The following is a 21,358-nucleotide window of genomic DNA, read 5'->3' as shown; positions in this document are numbered from 1 at the left end:
TCTCTGCTTGCACTGCTTCCTTGGCTTCCTACCCTCACTTGGCCTGCTTCTAGAAGTCTTCAATCATTCGGACTTAGTTGCCGTGTCTTCATAGTACATTTTCTTGATTGTCCGGAAGGTTTCATTTCTCTTTGTTAGCTCCTTGGGCAGTAGTCAGTGCCACATTCAGCTCTTCCATTGTCATCTTGGAGCCTTTCTGCGTTTTCCTCGGAGTTGTGCTTGCTTGCAGCTCTTCTTTCAATGCTTGTATTATCTTTCCATCTTGCTTTTGTTGTTCCTTGAATTCCTGTATTAGTCCTTCCAGCTCCTCTACATGCACCTTGAGTGCAGATTCATCATTCACCTTGTCTCCAAGCTCCTTGTTGGTAGCCAGCACATGCTCCTTTAGCTCGCTAAGGGTTATGTTGTCCATGGCCGTGCTGGTCCACAGCACTATTCCCTTGCCACTCCTTGCCGGTTCTTGCTGTGTCACCATCTTCTACTCTTCCAAGATTTGCAAATTTCTTCTTCCAAACCTCCAGCTCTTGCATCAGTCTTGGGTTTTACATTTGAAGTTCACCCACTTCTTTGGAGCCACTTCTGGTTCAGCCTTGCTCCTGTCCTAACTCTTGCCCAAAGTCTGGATTCCGGTCCTGTTTCAGCAATCCGCCCTTGTTGCACTTTCCCACCGTCTGGATTCTGATCCTCTTTCCCATAGGGAATTATTTGGCTGCAGGTGGGTGTAGCAGCCTCCATGATAGCTTTCAATTTCTCCACATACTCTTCCCATGCCCCCTTGAGCTCGTTGATAGCATGCGACCGGTATGATCGTGCAACACCCTATAATGCCTTCTTTATGCCTTATCTTTTAGTGAGTTTAAGCAATTCTCTTTAACCTTTGCGCGCACGAGATAGAGCTGTAGAGATAAAGTCGACACCAGATTGGGTCCCAACTATCCACTTCAGGGCTCCCTCCCGCAAGCAAGAGTATCTTTGAAGAACTTCTTTTACAATGCAGACTTTACCAAGAAACTTACTTGATAGTTGACTGAGGAATGCCAAACACAAGGACGAGGTAGACCAAACAGCGACTGAATCGCCAAGCGGTCTATAGACAACTTAGAAGCCACTTCGGGAGCCAATATGCACACCCATATTTGCTGAGGGAATAAGAGACCGATTGCTGAAAAGATGTATGCACAAGTCCTAGGACTCAAGCACACATGCTCTGTGAAAGAATGAGATAATTTGAGATGGGACTGAGGGGCGCCTTATATAATACCCCATGCTTCAAGTCAGTTTGCTCTACATGCTATTGGCCTGTTCATGACTGCTAAAAATAGCATTTATGTAGGCGCTTCACATGTGTGGGCTGGCCAACTAGATTATGGGCTGGTTATGCTGGCCGACAGGCCTCTCCTAGGCTGGCCATGCTGTGCCAAGAGCTAGGCACTATGCCAAGGCCCGAGCTATCCCCTTATGTGGCTCTTGGGCAACCCTTATGGGTGCCCTATTATGGCTGGCCCTAAGGCTAGCCAAATCCTATGAAACCTACACACTTCTACAATGCTTCTACCCTACAATGACCTACATGCTTTTTTCTCCAAGTGGATTAAGTGACACATACCCACACCTAAGGCTTCACATGTGACCTACGTAGCTCGTGCCTGACATGTCCCTTGACTAGGGTTCTCAATGGGGTCACGTCATATGACAAATAAAAGGCTTCTAATGATGTACAAATGTAGCACTATTGATGAGCCGCCAGTGTGTCACATAGCACCTCAGTGCATGGGTGCACTGAGAGCCGAGGTTTGGGTGAGTTGACGCAGTAGCTACTAAGGAGGATTGAAGTTGCGCATGTTGTGTGGTAGTGTGTGCAGAGAGAGAAAGCTAGAGACAAACTTTAGTAGGGAGAGAGAGCATATGCATGACTCAATCTTCTATTGATTGAATGGCTCATGACCTTCAAAGGGTACATGATCTTTTATAGGCTTAAAAGCCCTTTCTTTGACACATTTACATATACTGGGGCAATGACACACGGCTAAACATATGACATCACTACTTATCACACTCACAAATAAAACAACTATAAGAGGTTGTTCACACATAAACACACTAATACATCTAAGGGTTGTTTCACACACACATGAGGCTCTGAATACCCAACAAACCTCCCTTCGAAGCGAAGGTGGTGAGACCCAACACACAAAAGAAGTAGCTAACCTTCTAACTTCATCACAACTGCAAGGGAGCGATCTGGCCATGCACACCTCCCACAACATGCTAATCCTCCACTCATCAAGTGACCAAAGGCAAGAAGGCCAGCTCTTCGCCACCCCCCTAAAATATAACACAGTCTTTTATGAGTGAAGGCCATACAAACATATAAAGAAAAACCACTGTAACTTCCCGATCGTTGCACACAGGGGAGGGTCGCAAAATATTTATGACTATTAATGCAATTAAACACTAAAATTGGCCAAAACCTTAAACATATGCCACTTAATCCACAAAACTGTAAAAGAGAGATGTCCACAATTGATACCACATAGAGGCCGGAATGGGCCAACCCCCCCCCTCCCCTCCCCCCCCTTGGAGTATTTTATTACCCAAGGAGAAAATAACATGTACAAGCTTTGAGGGCCTTACTCTCCCCAGGGAGATGCCGGACTATCCATATACAAATGTACAATAGGGCTGTCCATCTCATGTCCAAGGATCCATGAACATATAAAGTATGTATGTAGAAGCCAATATACTTTTCTGTCTCTACCATAATACAACAATATGGATGCGTACAACTAGTACAATCTTCATTGCAGCCGGTACATGGGCTGGTACAACAGGTACAAGGGCTGGCGCAGCAAGTACAGCTGCTAGTACAAGGCTGGTGCAGCTGGTACGTGGTCTACATGGAACTAAAAAATGTTTCCCAACAGATAATGCATGAACTTTTTAATGGCGTAGATCATTCCCAACAATGATTCCTTCTCCATACAGTCTGGAATGTGTCCAGATCAGAGTAAGGAGTGCCTACTGCCGTTAATTGTGCACGAAAGACACGTTTATGTGAACTACAGTGCTCATTTGTATGCTTGAACAGTGCGAAATGAAGACTCAACGGTGTTAAAAGTGAACAAATTGGCGCACCGTGAAATGAAGACTCAACGGTGTTAAAAGTGAACACATTGGCGCACCGCGAAATGAATAGACACACTCAAGACAATACACAAATAGAACGCAGTGAACGTAATAGATTGAACCATTAAGTAAAAGACAACAGTGAGCTCCAGAATACTCAGTCTAGCTTCCAATTCTCACTAGGGAACATCAGATTCCTGACTCCATCACCAGCGACTAGCTATCACCATACAACAAGACTTTCTTCTCACAAGACCAAACTAATCAATGGCGTAGCAAACATGTAGCACTACTCGTGGGTACAATCCTCTCTATGCTTCCCCACTATGCTAAACCTTTTTCTATCCATATCAACTGCTACCGGTACTACCCATTACAAAAGGTTGTTACAAAGATATAGTACCAGCTCATGATGAGTCCGTTACAGAGGCGAGACAACTCAAAGTCCATTACCAGTGAACTGATCATCCCTAAAAGAATTCAATGCCCAAAATGGCCAGGCTTTTACCAACACGCATCAAGAATATTGCATGACATCCATTACCCTACCACAAAAAGTGATGCTAACATCCTCACCGAGACTCTTAAGTAGAGATCAAACAAAGCATCACCTTCAATGGTTCAAGATTAGGCCACAAACATAGCTTTGGTACAACTAGTCACGACTTCTAAGAATTTGGCCTCTTTTTTTATCAAGGTTAGAGAACAATGTAAACAGTGATTATGAGCTATGTTAGATTGAAATGCCCTAGCAAAGTCTAGAAGTCCTAATATGGCATCTTTCCAAACAAAAAAAGGGGGAAGGCTATTGTTTGTAAATTGAGAGAGAAAAGTAGAACTTTCCAATTCATTCTTGAAAGGAAAACTCCTCCTTCCTAAAAAGGAAGTTTCCTTCTATAACTCGAGCTAGATTAGTTGCTTAATCTAGCAAGGCAGAAACCTATTTGAAGGCCCTTCTTGCAAGACAAAAGGCATGGACAAAATTCATCCAACCTTGTATATTTCTCAAATATTATATTGACTAATGAAGTCCATACTTGATCTGGGTGGATTCCTAATTGAGACCCTAATGTTGTGTTAGCTAGGCCAAAACAATCAAGTTCAAAGGTTAGAGGCCATCGGGCGAGTAGCCTAGCAGTGTGGGTTTGTGACTTGGAAGGGGGAGGTTCTGAATTCAAATCATGGCTAGCCCCTAATTGGCATCCGGGCTGCTTTGTGGCCACATGTATACCGCCTTGGGGCCGGAGATCGTGCCACCTATGTGCGAGCACCCCAGTTGCTACTACAGAAAGATTTACTCATGAAAAAAAAAAAACAAAGATTATTGGACCAAGGAAGGCCCCCGATATATGTTCAAGTGACAATGTCAAACCAAGTGGAGGTCACAAACTCAGCTTCATAATAAGGCAACAAGTCAATGGGGTATTCCCAGTTTCAAGCCTAGTTACAGGAAACGGCCAAGGATTTTGCAGAAGAGACAGTAGGCGTTTTGGGTCTCCGAATCGCACCCATTTAGAATGCAACCAGCCGAAATGGCTAAAGCACATTTCGGACCTGTGAGCCCACAGAAATGGACCTTTAGGAGTTCAGCTGATCCCTTGATCACACTAGAGGTACCCATCTGAGAGCACCTACCTACAGAAAAAGAGGCTATTGGCTATTGTCCCCTTTGAAATGCTTTTAACATAGAAGACAAAGAGCAACATATGACCAAGTATGATGCCTAAAGCAGAACTTAATTGGGGAGAAAAAAATGCTGCGAAAGCACACAAAAATAGGATCAAACAGAGATGAGGGCGAGGGTGCACTTACATGAAGAGTCAAGGGCAGAAGGCGAGACGGGAGAGGGGAGGGAGAGTTCAGCACAGGCTTTGTCGAAGAGCAACGCTCGGACGCGCAGCTGGAGAGCGAGCTGCTGCGATCCGGGCGGGGTGGGGGGCCGCATGAAGTTCGCCCACGCCGCGGATGTGGCCAGGTGTGGCTGCAGCAACGAGAGGTCCTTGTCTCCCAGCCATGCCCTCCATACGCCCAGCGTCTGCAGCCTGCTGGCCAGCTCGTAGCCCAGCCCGTCCTCCCCCAGTATCGCCATGATAGGCACACTGCGCTGTCTCTCTCGATCCGCCTCTCTTTTGCCTCAGCTCCACTTGCCACGTTGTCATTATTTTGGGAAAAAAAAAACAGTTCCATTTATAGTTTTAAAAAACCCACCTTCAACCTACAAATCTAATTTTTTTTTTTTTTGGGTTTAAGGCAGCACCCTTAATCTTTTTTTTAAGGCAGCACCCTTAATCTCTCTTTTTTTAAATCTTTTTGGGCTCGTGTGCGTGTGTGCTTCCAGGTCGTTGTTTCACAGCTAGTAGGTTTTGAACTCATCACCTCTTGCATGGACTTCAACACCTTACTACTAGGCTGTATCTTCATTGGTAGCACCCTTAATCTTCCTTGGAAGAGCGTTCAATTTTGGCCACCCCTTCCACTCACTCCACAAAACAGGGTGAAAGAGTGTCTAGTGTTTCTCTTTCAAAAATACCAAGATAAACTAAAGTGCAATCAAAACGTCATTTTTTGTTGTTCAATTTATAAAGGCCAAGATCATTAGTTTCACCACTCATTAGTTTGACCCTAATTGGTAAGTGTGAATCCACCCTAAGGCTACTTACACATCACCAAGTTTGAATAAGCCAAAAAGAACCTTGAGACGCCGATGAAGTTCCTTGGGCCTATGGAAATGGAATTTAAAGAAATGTGCTAGAGCATGGCAGCTTTAAAGTTCAATATCCTTGGCTACATCCAAAAAATATCAATGTGATGTGTATGAGCTGTTACCATAGCTCCATGGATACTCTACCTTTTGCCATGTCCATTAGCCAATATAGTTCATGTCATGTAGTGTGTAAGGGTAAGTTGAAGAAAGGTTGAATCTCATCGTGATACACAACCATATGGTATGGCATAATGGTCAAATGCATGCCATGTGTGTCACCAACATCTTGTGGGTGGGAACCATTTACATTGCATATAAACATATGGTCCTCCCCCTATCAAGTCATTCTACATCCACTTAGGAGTGAAAAGAGCTTCAACTTTGATAGAGCTACACATCCACCATCGAAAGACACATCTACAAAGCAAAGCAGCAAAGCTTAATAGATATATGCAAAGGTAGCAGCTAAGTGAAGAATTTGCTTCACTCCCACTTCTTAATATGCACCATAAAACTCCTTATATAAGTGCTTTTATAGTTTTCATTTTATGGATAAGAAGAGGGAGAAAGGAGGAGGGATGGGTGGTGTAGTTTAATCTTTAATTGGGGAATGTGGCCATTGAATTGGGATTGTAGCCTTTGAATTAATTTACATTAAGGCTATATTGTATGAACTTGCACCTAAAACCTTACACCTTTGAGCTTTAAATTAAGGCTTTACTTTATGAACTTGCAATTAAAATGTTGCACCTTTGAACTTTGAAAATCTACCTTTGAGCTTTAAATTAAGGCTTTACTTTATGAACTTGCAATTAAAATGTTGCACCTTTGAACTTTGAAAATCTACCTTTGTGATAATCGCACATTTATAGTGAGTTTGGGGAAAAGTTATGAAGCATACAACATCATGTTTGCACCTTTGTTATAATCGCACATTTGTAGTGAGTTTGGAGAAAAGTTATGAAGCATACAACATCATGTTAAATGATTAGGAAAAATTACATGGGGGTAGCCAATTTCAGAATATGTTCTTACAAATAGAGTGGTGGTCTCTTCCAGCTTAGAATGTAAACTTCTCATTGGGATCACGATCTTCCAAATAGTGATGTGGTTTATACTTGAAAGTTGATGTTCGATGTGGGACTATAAATTGGGGCCATGATCTTTGAATTCGGATTGTTTGGGTTATGAACCTATAACTATTGATATGATCTTTGAATTGGGATTGTTTGAGTTATGAACCTATAACTATTGATATAAGCTCATTCATATGCACGGCTGCCCCCTATGTCTTTGACACAAAGCCCTCGATCACCATCTTGGTTATACAAATCATACATGTTATAGTTGTCAAGATCCTAGTGGGATTGTTAGCTAGCAAGACCACTCAATCATGTATCCACTACATTCTTATCCAACTCTATTATCCTATACTACATTCTTATCCAACTCTATTATCCTATACTATTATAGAAGCCTAAAACTACTATCTAAATGTGTGACTAGAGGTAGGCAAGGTCTAGTCCTAGTTTGGGTGACAATGTCTTCTCGAATCCTCCTATTCAATACCCATAGCATGAGCCATGCAAATATAGTAAGAGGATATAATATATTCAAGACAATAAACACTCACAAGAAGTGTTAACTCACAATGGAGCTGAATTCACACACACACAATCCTCAATGACAAGAACACAAGGGTGTAGAGTGTATTAGAGAATGGCTAGCTCAAAGGGAATAGAGATGAAGCTCTCTGCAAGTACAAAGGAGAAAGTATAAATGAGCAGTAACCTTAAACAATGGATGAGATTGCTTATATAGTAGCTAACCCTAAGGTGTCCATTAACACCTGGACGGCCATAGGGAAAAACTTAGTGGGACAAAAGTGCCCATAACGTCAGTACATGGCCTCACTGTAACCCACATGTGAAGGTATCACCAACCTCCTATGTAACAATGGATGCATCACTAATCAAATGCTCTCGATGCTCTATTCGATCCTCATGATCATCTTATGCATCCAAACAATTTCTAGGAAGTTTGGTACACATAAGGTGTATCATCACCCACAATCCTTGGTGCCATCCCTGCCCACATGATCTAACTCAGAGACATCACTATCACATACATCATCATCATGTGCATATGTTGATATCATCATGTGAACATGTATCAGCATCATCATGAGTATGTGTGATATAACATCATCATGAGTATGTGTGATATAACATCATGTGTATGTGTGTGCAATACATCATCATCATCTGAATATGTGTCGATGTGATCAACATACTCAGGAACATAATCATGATGGCTCAAGAGTATGAATGTGATGAGATATGGATAGATCTAAATGTGATGTAATGTGGATGGAATGAATGAGATGTGATGTGGATAGATGTGGACGTGATGTAATGTGGATGCAATGAATGAGATGTGATGTGGATAGATGTGGACGTGATGTAACGCCTCCGCTACGGCTGCGTCTTCCTCAAGCCGCCATAGCCTCGGCGTGGAGAAGAAGAGAGGGTGGAAGTCGGTTCACCTCCCAACCATATAATGACGAGTTAGGGTTTCTCGTTGGGTTTTATAGCAAAACCCTGGCCTGTGTCCACACCTCCTAGCCCGGCCGCCCATCTTACTTAAGAGCCGTGCTAACTTAAATGTGTACACACATGGACCAAACCCTAACGCCCATTAACCCCTGAACCCCGCTAGCACTAATAATACTCTCGAGACTCCGAAAGCTATTAACTTATGCTAGGGTTCGACTTCCGTAGGACCATAGTCGTAGAAGAAGTCCTCTTGCATGCACGAAAATCGAGAAGAAATCACCACTTGAGTCGTCAATCAACACATGCATGCAAAAAAGTGTGTTGCATGTAGCATGTCGTTGAAGATCCGTCCACCAAAAACTTCCAAACTTGGAGCATAGAAAACTCCTCTCACAAATTGAAAGAAGGAAAGTTGAAGGTGAAAAGGTCACTTTCCTTGTAGTTTGTGTCACTTTCCTTGTAGTTTGTGTCCTCCCTTGAAAGAATAAGTAGAGCTCTTTTGAAGAGAAGAACAACACAAGTGAAAAGGTGAAGTGGCTAGCACACTTGCCTTGGAGCTTGAGGTTGTGGGTTCAAAACCCCACTCCTTGGATGGTGAAGCCTCCCCCTTGTGCCACTCAAGTAAGGGAGAATTCTCGCGCGCTCGCCAACGGCGCGCCAACGATCGCTCACCGATCGCCTTCGAGGACTGCCGGTCTGCCTTGGTCGCCGCCTTAGTCGCCCGCTGTGGTGGCGGCGCTCGCTGTGGGCTGTTCGTCCGCGTGTAGGCTGCGCTCCTGCAGGTCACCGTACGGGCGGCGGCGCTCGTTTCTTTTACTGCAGCGTTGAGCTCTTTTTCTCGTGCAGGTCACGCCGGTCGCCGCTAGCTCTGATACCAGTGTAACGCCTCCGCTACGGCTGCGTCTTCCTCAAGCCGCCATAGCCTCGGCGTGGAGAAGAAGAGAGGGTGGAAGTCGGTTCACCTCCCAACCATATAATGACGAGTTAGGGTTTCTCGTTGGGTTTTATAGCAAAACCCTGGCCTGTGTCCACACCTCCTAGCCCGGCCGCCCATCTTACTTAAGAGCCGTGCTAACTTAAATGTGTACACACATGGACCAAACCCTAACGCCCATTAACCCCTGAACCCCGCTAGCACTAATAATACTCTCGAGACTCCGAAAGCTATTAACTTATGCTAGGGTTCGACTTCCGTAGGACCATAGTCCTGACACGTGATGTAATGTGGATGGAATGAATGTGATGTGATATGGATGGAATGAATGTGATGTGATATGGACGTGATGTAATGTGGATGGAATGAATGTGATGTGATATGGATGGAATGAATGTGATGAATGTCAAACCATCTGTGTCGAGGTAGCCAAGTAATGAATCAATAAAGTCACCATGTATAAACCATCTAGACCATCTGGCACATACATCCCTCTCATGAAACAAGTGTCTCAAATGGCTAGGCATCAAACCCTCAAGGTCAAATATCCACCCATGGCATGAGTATGCTGCCTCGTCATAGCATGAAGTCGGCGAATGAGGATCTAGAGGTCTAAGACTCGAAATACCAAAGGTATGTGTGAACTCTGTAAAAGATATGTGATCCATGACATGAAATGGCAACTCGAGTGATAACGAGCATAGAGCCATGATGATAAAGCATGATCAAATCTCCTAGGATCGAGATCTGAGATGATAAAAAATTGATGTTAATGATGAGATGATGGTGCATAGCATGTCAATCCAATGAAGGATAGTAATAATATCCCATGGTTACATGTGAACAACCACCAATCACAAAACATACACCCTAAGTCACAATGTATGTGAAAACCTCAAACATAGCATGAGAATGGCTGATATAATGCAATTCTTCCCGTCCATGAATAAGGGTGACAAGATGAAATGGGAAAAATGTGAAATGGCCAAAAGGTGTGGGTCAATGCCTGATATAATGCAATTCTTCTCGTCCATGAATAAGGGTGACAAGATGAAATGGGAAAAATGTGAAATGCCCAAAGTGTGGTTAGTAAATTGATTTTAGTTGACAAAAAGGTGTGGAAAGGGTTGAAAACCTAAACATGTAAAACTTGGCAGTTCTTTCCATTTTCTTGCAAAGAAATCGTATAAGAAAGATTATCAAGAAAGGATGGACAGAGGCACAGACATGTGGAAAGCAACAAACGTATTTGGATCTTGAAATTTCTTAAAGAAATGTTGAAAGTCTTGTCCAGAAACAATGTAGATTGCAGATTTCCTATGCATATTGGTGAAGAAGTGTGCAGAGTTCAAATCTTGCATGTAGAAATGCATACTTAGGGAGTTCTTGGTACAGTTTTAAAACAAATCATAGTGTAGATTTATAAAGTTTACAAAGAAAAGGGTGTAGAAGTAAAGATCTTGGTGTTGTAAGATTCATTATAGATTTTTGCAAGCTTAAAACATACTTTTAAGCTTTGCAAAAGATCAACATTTTGTTGATTCACAACGTTACTCAAAGTCGAACCGAGTCTTCTGGTATATAATCACTGTGCTCCCCCAACACTAAAAGGCTCTATTTTACATGTAAATGTTAGTAACAAGCTTGTTGATGAATGAATACAAAACTTGAAGAGATTCACAACATTCATCAAATGACAAGAACTGTTAACTGCAACATGCAAAATGGAACAATATCAACAATAGTAACAGTTACAAACAACAATTCTTAAGTACAAATTCTAGTGCAAAGTGGAGATTTGATCAAGATATGTGTGAAGATTGTTAAAGGACAAAAAATCATTTAGTGTGAAGATCATTTCAAGCTTGATCAAGGAATTGGTGTAAAAGATATTAATATTGGCATCCAAATTTTTTCTTTTCTCAAAGTGCACCCACCACCACAATGATGTGGGTTGACCCAGTGTGTAGACTTTGTCTTCAGATCAGATTGGTGATTTCCTACAGTAGCAGGCATACTGAGTAGGGGAGAAGTGAGAGTGTCTATAGAAAACTAAGAGTCGAACCCTTGCTTTTGTGTCTCAAGTAGAACAATGTAAGGAATGATTGCTAACTTTGTCATCTAATAGAAACCTACAAAATTAAACCTCAAGCAAAGGTTCAATAGCCGGTGCTTTTTTATCATGGCTTCTCCCCTCTCTCTCTCAGCAATTTAAGTAAAAAAAACACTAAATGTCCACAGAAAAACAAAATACACTAGAAAGGAATGGCATGCGAATAGAACTGATAGTGACAAAATGCAGGTAACAACAATAAGGAGAACAAATGGCAGTTTAGCAGAGCTTATTTTCCATCAGCTTCTGGCTATGAAGTGTCTGTTAACACAGTGAACTACAAAATAGTGCTCCAAAAATCACATGTTGAGAGATTGTGTAGCATAGCTTCTTTGTCTTCTGCTTGTCGCTATTATCGTCATGGGCTCTTTCCTTTTCACTTGATTCTTAGTAATGCACAGGGCCAAATGAATGCTTCCATAGCTATCACAAACCTTCACAAGCTCTAAGCTCAGCAAAGGTTCAAGCATACAAGCGTGTTACCAAAATAGAGTTTTAAGTAGTCAACTCACACCAAATTTAAAAGAATATATACAATGCTTAGCGTGAGGAGAAGACGGGAGAAAAAAAGTGCTTTAAAAAAAAGAAGTGGTGCCTATTCACAGTTTTCCTTAAAAATTGCACTCCAAGATTCTTCCAGAATTACACAACATCCATTTTTCTCGATTTTTCTCAGCAAAGATTTGTTGTACTTCAGAAAATGTTGATAGATCTCTTAGTAAATAGAAAATCCCTCAAGATCTTGCAATGAAATGATGAATCTAGGATGACACATAGTTTTCACTCATAAACATGAGTACACATATGTGCTCACCATCAGAGTAGCCACCATGAAAGCTTGGGCCATAAGCTCCAAGAAAGATTAAGTGTATAATGATCAAAAGGTATGAAAAGGTCAAAATATATTCAAGTACATAGGCCATGTGCCCTTTAATAGTCCCAAGGCCACATGTGCCCTAATCCCACATGAATAAAGATGTCATGAGCCCCATGTGCCTAGGCCCATGCCCCATGTGCATGTGCATACTAAAATTCCTTTATTACATAGATCCATCAGCCTTTCTCTTGACTTTTAAACCCACTTCAATCAAGTCTGATAGACCCATTAGCCTTTCTCTTGACTTTATAAACCCACTTAGTACCAATTTCTAGAGGTAGATCCACTAAATCCCATGTACCATTTTTCTTAATGGCTTGAATTTCATCCTACATGGCCTTAATGCAATTTGGATCTTCTTGAGCCTCTTCAAAAGACTTAGGTTTATGTAGAGAACTTAATAATATTTGTTGTGAAGAGATGGTTTTAGCACCACATTTGGTTCTACTATACGAAGGAGCAGATAATCTACTATCCTATAAGGTACTTTTAGCCCATTTAGGTATAATCCTAGACTCATAGATTGCTAATATTTTAGAATATACTACATCTTCTAGGAATCAAAAGTTGGTCCATCAGTTCCTTGAGCATTCTCCCCTTGCAAAAAACAAGGATCAGAAGGCAAAATCTACAGATTATCAACAGACATTGGCACTGGCAACAACCCATCAAACATGTTCAGGGAACTAGCATAGGTATCTTTATCGAAGTACATCTTAGGATAGATAGAATTCTCAGCAAAGAAAACTTCCTACTGACAATGATTTTCTTGGTAAGAGGATTGTAGAGATGATAATCTTTGGTTTTTGCACTATAGCCAATAAAAATGCATGTCACTGCCTTGTCATCAAGCTTAGTCCTACTTTGTGTTAGCGCATGGGCATATGCCCAACAACCAAATACACACATGTTTTTAACCTTAGGTTTTATATTGAACCAAGCTTCATAATAAGGAGTGATGGTTTTCAAAGCTTTAGTGGGGTACCTATTTAGCACATAGGTAGCACAAAGAATAGCTTCCATCCAAAACTTGAGTGGAAGCTGCTTACCCTTAACCATGCATCTAACCACGTCCATGAGAGTTATGTTTCTGCTCTTCAACACCATTTTGTTGTGGTGTATAAGGGGCTATGCATTTATTCTTAATGTCCTTTTTGTGTCAAAAAGTCTTTGAAAGCATTGGATGAATATTTATCCCCTCTATCTATACGGAGAGTTTGGACTTTAAAACCAGTTTTATCCTCAACCAAAGAAAGAAAGTGTTGAAAATGAGAAAATACATGTGGTTTTGTTGTCATGGGGTAAGACTATTTGATTTTGCTATGATCATCAATGAAGGTCACAAAGTAAAGATTTCCCCCCAAAGATGAAGTTTGCATTTGGACCACACACATCACTGTGTATGAGCTGCATTTTAGAGTTAGCTCTATTTGTTGCATTATTTGGGAAAGGTTAGCACGAGAGCTTGCCAAAGATACATCCTTCACAAAAATATCTAGATAGGGGATCAAGTTGAGGAAGGTCCTCTAACATCCCATGTTTCCATAAAAGCATTAAACCACCAATTGATGTATGGCCAAACCTAGCATGCCACAATTGTGCATCTTTTATTGCATTTAAAGTGTGTTCTAGAAAAGCATCATCACACTTATCATACATGTCCAATTTGTACAAACCATGACTGAGAGTTCTAGTAATTACAATTTATATATATTGTTCTCTATTCACAGACAATGCATTTATTATGTGTAAATTCAACATCAAGACCCCCCCCCCTTGCTAGAGTGGGTAACACTGAAAGTAGATTCTTCTTTGTACCTAGAACAAAAAGTACATTTTAATGACAAAGATCCTCACCACTAGCAGTAATAAGGCAAATCTCACCAATACCTTTAATTAGATGGGAGGCATTGTTGGCACACATAACAGTGTGACCATCCTACACAAATTCCATATTGTTGACTACACTTATTTGATAATTAATATGTTTTGAATCACCCTTATTATGTGTGACTCCTGTAGGATGGTCATACATAATAGTGTGACCATCCTGTATAGATTTGATATTATTGACAACTTCTTTGAGAAGTAATGTGCTTTGAAGCACCATTGTCAAGATATCCTAGTATCCATTGTCTGAAGAAGTTGCACTAAGACATGAATCTTGGTCATGATTAAAGCTTCAAATAGCCATACGTGAGAATTCTTCCAAGAACAACATTCACAGAGTCTTCTTTTTTGGCACCTTGGTGGGATAAAACTATTGGAACTTTTGTTGGATTTCTTCTTCTTCTTATCCTTATTTTGAAGTTTGAAGCAATTTTTAAAGTTTCTTCTTCTTCTTATCCTTATTTTGAAGTTTAATTGCATGGCCGGGCTTTTTGCAATACCAACAAGTAACCTTCTTTGGCTTATTAGAATCATCCTTAGTCTCAAAATAATAGTTGGAATTGTTCTTCTGTTGGAACTTTTTGCCTTTGTCCTTGCTGAATAAAAGTCGGATCACAGCTAGAATTGATAGATACATGTTAACCCATTACTAGGTTAACAAGAGCTACGACCATTATCTTACATCAAGGAGTCAAGGCATATACACCAAAGGGTCATACATTCAAGATATAAAGCAATGGTGTCCAAATCTACAATTTGGATGGGCACTTGTAATGGTGTGACGGAGTATTTATGGCAATTCTCGCTTCAAGAGCATGTGGTAGCATGTAGGGTGAAGTTCCAAGTGATGTACTTCATGGATATATTATGAGAGTAGTCATTGTAATAGAATTAGGCCTCTTATGAGCTGCCTAAAGTGCCCGATCGGCCACAGTTTGAGTGTGAACACTTATGACCATGTATATAAGTGAATTTCTCTCATAGTACAATATACTCTCCCATTGTGCAATTGAGTCTTGCTCTTGCTAATCTCTCTCTAATGCATGCTAGTGTGAGTATGTGTGAGTGATGTGAGGTGAGAGGAGAGACGAGTACATGTAATGCAATGCGACAGTGTGACAACACTCGCGGGAGGTACAGTGGAATTGCTTCTTAAGGAGTTGTAGAGCTTGGAAACCTCAAGGGTTATGAGCTCGGCCATTGGAAAGATCCTCATGACAACTGCAATTCACTAGGTAATCTCTTGCTGGATGTGTTTTAAGGGGGGTTAGGGTGAGCCATAACAATACATTCCTTTTGGAGGACTGCTGCTCCTACAACAATAAGCTAACAAGAGGGGCTAAATTACCCCTCAAAGGAGGGAAGTACTAAAACCCATATAAGATTCGTGCAAGGAGTTAAGGATGATGTTAATAACCATTTCTTGTTAGGAATGATCTCATCAATGTTGAGAAGCTATTTTCTTAAGTCTTACAACTTGGTTAAGTATCCATGCATGGATCTCTTCTACATTTTTCTCATTATCAAGCTACCTTTTGAGAAAATCTTTGCAAGAATGAATATGTGGAACAATTGACTTTTTGTTAGACAAAGAAATTAATTCCAAAGCTTGTGCATCAGCAGTAATTTAAGGGGCAGTTAGCCCTAACCCTATTGTAATTGTGCCAGGGTGGGGCTTGTCACCCTAGTGATAAGTCCCCATAAACCCTTAATGATAAGGATGTTTTTGACCATGAAACTCCAGAAGGGAGTAATTTGACCCATCTAGCTTTTCTTCTTTTGAAAGAATACCAAATAAATCATTGGATGAGTTGGTGGCCATACTTGACTACTGTTGAATATGAGAAAGAGAGATATTGAAAATAGCTTAAAATGACATCACAGATGCTAATGATTGATCTACCAGTCTACTAAAAATCTACACTTAAATCGGATGATTGAAGTCTGTTGTTGAATCTCATGATTGAGGTCCTAGATTGGACAAATTGAAATCCTGTAGTAGAATCGAGCGATTGAGAAAAAGTGAAATTACCGATCGAAAAAGTAATCATATGATTAAGTTGGGGGATTTAAGAAATAAAATTGCTCAAATAAATAAGTTAAATCACCGAGATCGAAAAATTTGAATCACCAATCGAAAGACTAAATTGGATGATCGAATTGGGCGATTGAAGAAGTCGAATCACTGATGGAACTAGTCTTGAATCACACAATTGAATTGTGCTGATTACCATGATTTATGCAGTTGAATTGGGCGATTATGAAAGTTAAATCGCCGCTCAAACTAGACCTAGTTGATGATTGTAGAGATTATGTGCATGTGTATAGTAGGTGATGGATTAATGACATATCCTCCACATGTCAAGCTGTGGAGAAGTGGCAAGTTGATGGTGTGGATGGAGTGTTGTGATGACTTCGGATTGTTGAAACTATGGAGAGTTGATAGCAGGTGAGAAAATGATATTGATGATGGTGTAGTCACCTTCATATTGATGATGGTGTAGTCACCTTCATATACCAAAACACACAGTCGCCTTCAAGCTGGAAGACAGAGTCATTGTTTGCAATTTTTGAAGATGTTACTCACATAGTCTCGCTGATTGCACTGTGGTATGTAAAATCGAGTCGGCTATTAAAGTGAGTTGAAGTTGAAGTTGACTACATTGTGCTAGCTGGAGCTTGAAGGTCATTGTTGATAATCGCGGCTGGTACAATAGTGCAAGCCCACCTCAAAAAACAAAGAGAGAAAGAACCATTAGGGAAGAAACCATCTTAAACTTAAAGCTCCAAGTCTGCAAGAGAATTTTTAATGGTGAAGAAGCAATACATGCTATGATTACCATTGTCACACACACACACACACACACACACACACACACACACACACACACACACAATGCTCAATGATAAACTAGAACCTCCATAAAATCAATCAAGATAAGTTTTATGAGTGACTCAACAACTCCCAAAATCTATCTTCTCCAAGTTGGTCTCTTTAGATAATATGCAATAAGAGAATAATCATATTCTTGAGAGATCTTTGAAAAGCAAATCTGAAAATTATGTAAAACTATGTTAAGAAATTGTAAGTATGAGAAGAGATATTGGAAAACAGTTATGATTGCAAACCTAACAAGTTTGTATGCAATACTTACTTTAACAAGGACAAGGTGAAGTCAATGTCAAAAGCAAACATATCAAGTCTAAAGAAAACAAGAGATTTTGACATGCAATAACACCAAGGTTCGACAGTACTTCAGAGAGCTTAGCAAACACGGAGTCATAGCAAAAGGCTACAAATAGAAGGCTCATTAACCAGTTTGTGAGTGCAGAGTACAATAACAGGCTACAAATAGAAGCCTCATTGACTAGTTTGTCATCATCGAGCGCTTACAAAGATTTCAGCCTTTTTGCACTAATCGTGAGCAGAAGAGGCCTTCTGCTTCATTGTTGCCATAATAGAGTCCAAAAGGCTCTAGGCTCAGTATCATCAGCACAATAGCTAGGCAAGGAAGACATTATCAGGCCGGCCAACATCAGTTCAGAAGCCCTCTCACCCAACGTGAGGAGAAAGGGGGAAAAAAAATGAAGTTGAAGTTGAAGTTGAAGTTGAAATGGGCATTAAGATTTAGGGTTTCTAAACCTTTTAACATTTTATGTCCACACCTTGGCCTTGGCCTTCCACACTTCCTTTGGTTCAACCCCCTTTGGTCCCTTCACACTGCCGGCCATTTATCTGTGGCTTGCCCATAGTTCCTTGCTCATTTTTCTTTGTCCACATCTTCACTTCATTTACGGGAACCTTTACCTTGGACACTCTCTCATGAAGGCTAGTGTTCACATGCGAGAGTTACAGAGAGGTTTGGGTCACACATGTCTTGGGGTGTATTCACATGTGATGTGGTACGGGATAACTTGATGCAATTGGTGTCATTATGGTGGACACACTGAGTGTGTTTATGATCATTTGGGCATGTTCACATGTATTCAGGACTTGTTCACATGCTTTGAGCCTCGTGGAGGTGGTTCGTGTGCTGTGTGGTCGATTTGCCATATTTTGGGCATGCACACGGGCGTTTTTGACCACTTTGGTGCATTTGATGGTGTTCACATGTTTTTTTTTGGTTTGTCACATGCTTTTACACATTGAGAGACTTCTTCACACGAGTATATTTCTGTGAGGTGTTCGCACGCTTTGAGCTTACATTGGGGATTATTCACGTGCATTGTGTGAGATCTTGGTGCATTGTTCACACGTTTGGACTTGGTGAGTTTATTCACACACGCCTCATATTTTGGGTATCTTGGACAGCATCGAGGTACAACATTGTGTATGTATGCCATGTAGGCCAGCTATATGCATATCATGATTATCGTATGTTTAGCTCGGATGAGTAGGCAACATTATCATGTTATTCTGATGACCACACGACTATGTATGCATCTCTCAATTCCTTTGTATAGGATCAAACGAGGAGCTATGTGGCCTACTTGGATTTCATTGATCGATTTGGGACCCTTTGCATATACCAGCACTTTTGGGAGGAGTGATATGTGTGCAAGTATGGGTTTGATCCATATCATTCCGCTGAGGATGATAATGATGTTTATGCTATGAATATAGATGATTATATGGGTGATAATGAGCATAGTGATCATTCATGGGATACATTTTTTGAGTTATGGCATGGCAGGTTTGTATCCTCAGAGGACACAGATCAAGCATGCTGCCACTTTCGTTGCTATCACAGTGGTGTTTGCATGGGCCTTGACAGCTTCTACGACTCACCCATGACATCGACTAGCCATCATCTCATTGATTCTCATTTACTTAGACCGACTCATTCATTGTATCATGATGGGGATGATGATGTATTACACACACACACACACACACACACACACGTGATGATATTGATGTATCGCACACACATACACATGAGGATAGTGATACACATGCACATGATGATACGGACACATATGCACATGATGATGATGTATGTGATAGTGATAGCAAGGGTGATATGTGTGAGTTTGATCATGTGGGCATGATCTCGAGGGAAGAGATGGCAACAAGCATACCGAGCATCCACACTTCTTTGTCTATCATCTTTCCTAGATTATGAGGATATTCTAGTTGATCGTGGTGGCATTTTAGAGGATCATGCACATTTGATTAGTGACGCATCCATCAGCGCATTTGGGATGGGTGTATCCATTAGCACACTTGAGGATAGTGATACTCTGCATACGAGTCACGGAGACACCTATGAGCATAGGCCTGAGTTACTAGTGTTAGATGCATCATGCTATTCTTTTAGGATTTCTATTGGTGGAGATATCACTGATAGGACCACTACTCCTAGTATTCACAACATTGCTGGCACTATTCGTGTGGATAAAGTTTATGTATTTGAGTAGTCAGGGATAGTGTATGAGAGTAATGACGATTTCATTGATGTGAGACATCGTAGTAGGATTATGCATATTGACCATTTTCATAGTAGATCATATGGCATAGATCTTGAGAGATTTGTATTTGATCTAGACATCTCCTTAGATCCTATATTATTGGAGATAGATTTATTATGGGATTTAGGTCACATAGGGGCATCATTAATGGAGATAGACCATGTTTATGAGGATGACCTTGGAGGCCTTGGAGATGCCATAGATGATGACTTAGGAGATGATACCATTTATCTTTTATGTGAGGATACCTCTTTTTTTTTCCAGTGATGATTATGATGATGTTAATGATTATATTGATATCTTAGATCATCATACACATAGAGGGTTTTGCACATGAGGAGGTATTGTATGGTTTGGCTTATGCTTGTATATCTATTGACATAGTGGATCATGTCTTTAACATTTTGAGTGATGCTACCTAGGATGACAGCATTGGTTCATTCTTACCCTCATAAAATGCCGACCTTGAGATATGTTCTTTTGGCTCCTACGGATGTTGACACGAGCCTATGTTCTTTGAAGCCATGACATTTTCCGTTGGATGCATTCTCTGCCACTTGAGGAGCATAATTTTCGAATATGTGGCTTGACATTCAGATGCACCTACGATATATCTCAGTCTTGGCCTACACGATGGCTCTTTTATGCCAGGACCATTTGACATTTTGGCCATGAGTTTCAAGCTTTTTTGGTGGATATGTTTCGTGCCAGATTTACACTGCAATCGTGAGGATGGGCTTACGAGTTTTCCTTTCGACCCTGGAGCTACTATTTCTTTGGAGTCGAGAATTCCTTTTGATCCAGAAGCTACTACCATCTCAGCTTCAACGGTTTGGGATGTATACCATACACATCTTTTTGATCCTGGAGGATACTCGACTAGCTTCGTCATTAACAATGGTTCCTTATCTTCTCCACTTGTACCAGATTATCATGGGACCATTGCCTTGGATTTTGCATACCTCGGATCTCCTTTCGATCCAGGCAGTTACATAGATACCTCGGATCTCCTTTCGATCCAGGCAGTTGCATAGATACCTCGGATCTCCTTTCGATCCAGGCAGTTACATAGATACCCTCATCATCAAAACGAGAGCTCTTTATCCTTTCTATTTGACCCTAGGGGTCATATGATTCATGTATGGGTCTTCCACTACATCGACATTCAATCATGGATATGATTTTTGGCTTTTGTACATAGCCACTTGTATATGTCTTTTCTTTGGGCACAACCACCCTTCGATTTCGAGGATGAAATCATTGTAGGAGGGGATGGTTTGTATAATGAAGTAGATTTTGTTGCACATGCACATGGGGAATGGGGTCTAGGCACTTGGGCTTAGGGTCATTTACATGTGTACTTTTGGGGAGCCTTGAGCTATATTAGGTATAGGGCTCATAGGCATTGTACCTTTTGATCATATTTATTTTCATAAGTACACTTACTCTTTGGAGCTCTAAGCTTCCATGGTGGACTTCTCCCTCTTGAGATGTTAGGATGGTGATCCACACCCATGTTGTCACTCCATGCCTTGAGTAGCCAACCCTAGTTTCTTACAGAAACAACATCGAAAAAGATGTTGATTTTTTTTTGAATTTGGTGTAACTTCTAAAAAAATTTTCAAGTTGTTTAGTTCTCATTGTCCTTTAACAACCCAATTTTTAATTAATTTTCAAATAAATACAA

The 21,358-nt window shown here is 40.8% G+C and overlaps 1 protein-coding gene across 1 annotated transcript in view; it reads right to left on the bottom strand.

Moving 5' to 3' along the window:
* Nucleotides 1-5,273, bottom strand: part of LOC147617079 (transcription initiation factor TFIID subunit) — a 100,612-nt gene extending 95,339 nt beyond the window's left edge. The window contains exon 1 of the mRNA XM_086776691.1: nucleotides 4,939-5,273. Coding sequence (XP_086632817.1) covers nucleotides 4,939-5,215 — 277 coding nt within the window. The 5' untranslated portion in view covers nucleotides 5,216-5,273. The remainder of the gene's footprint in view (nucleotides 1-4,938) is intronic.
* Nucleotides 5,274-21,358: the final 16,085 nt, after the last annotated feature.

The sequence above is a fragment of the Cibotium barometz genome, chromosome 37 (genome assembly GCF_041138505.1).
Source record: "Cibotium barometz isolate CiBa-2024 chromosome 37, ASM4113850v1, whole genome shotgun sequence".
NCBI lineage: Eukaryota > Viridiplantae > Streptophyta > Polypodiopsida > Cyatheales > Cibotiaceae > Cibotium > Cibotium barometz.
The sequence above is the reverse complement of the archived record's forward strand: the minus strand, read 5'-3'. Positions and strand labels throughout refer to the sequence as shown.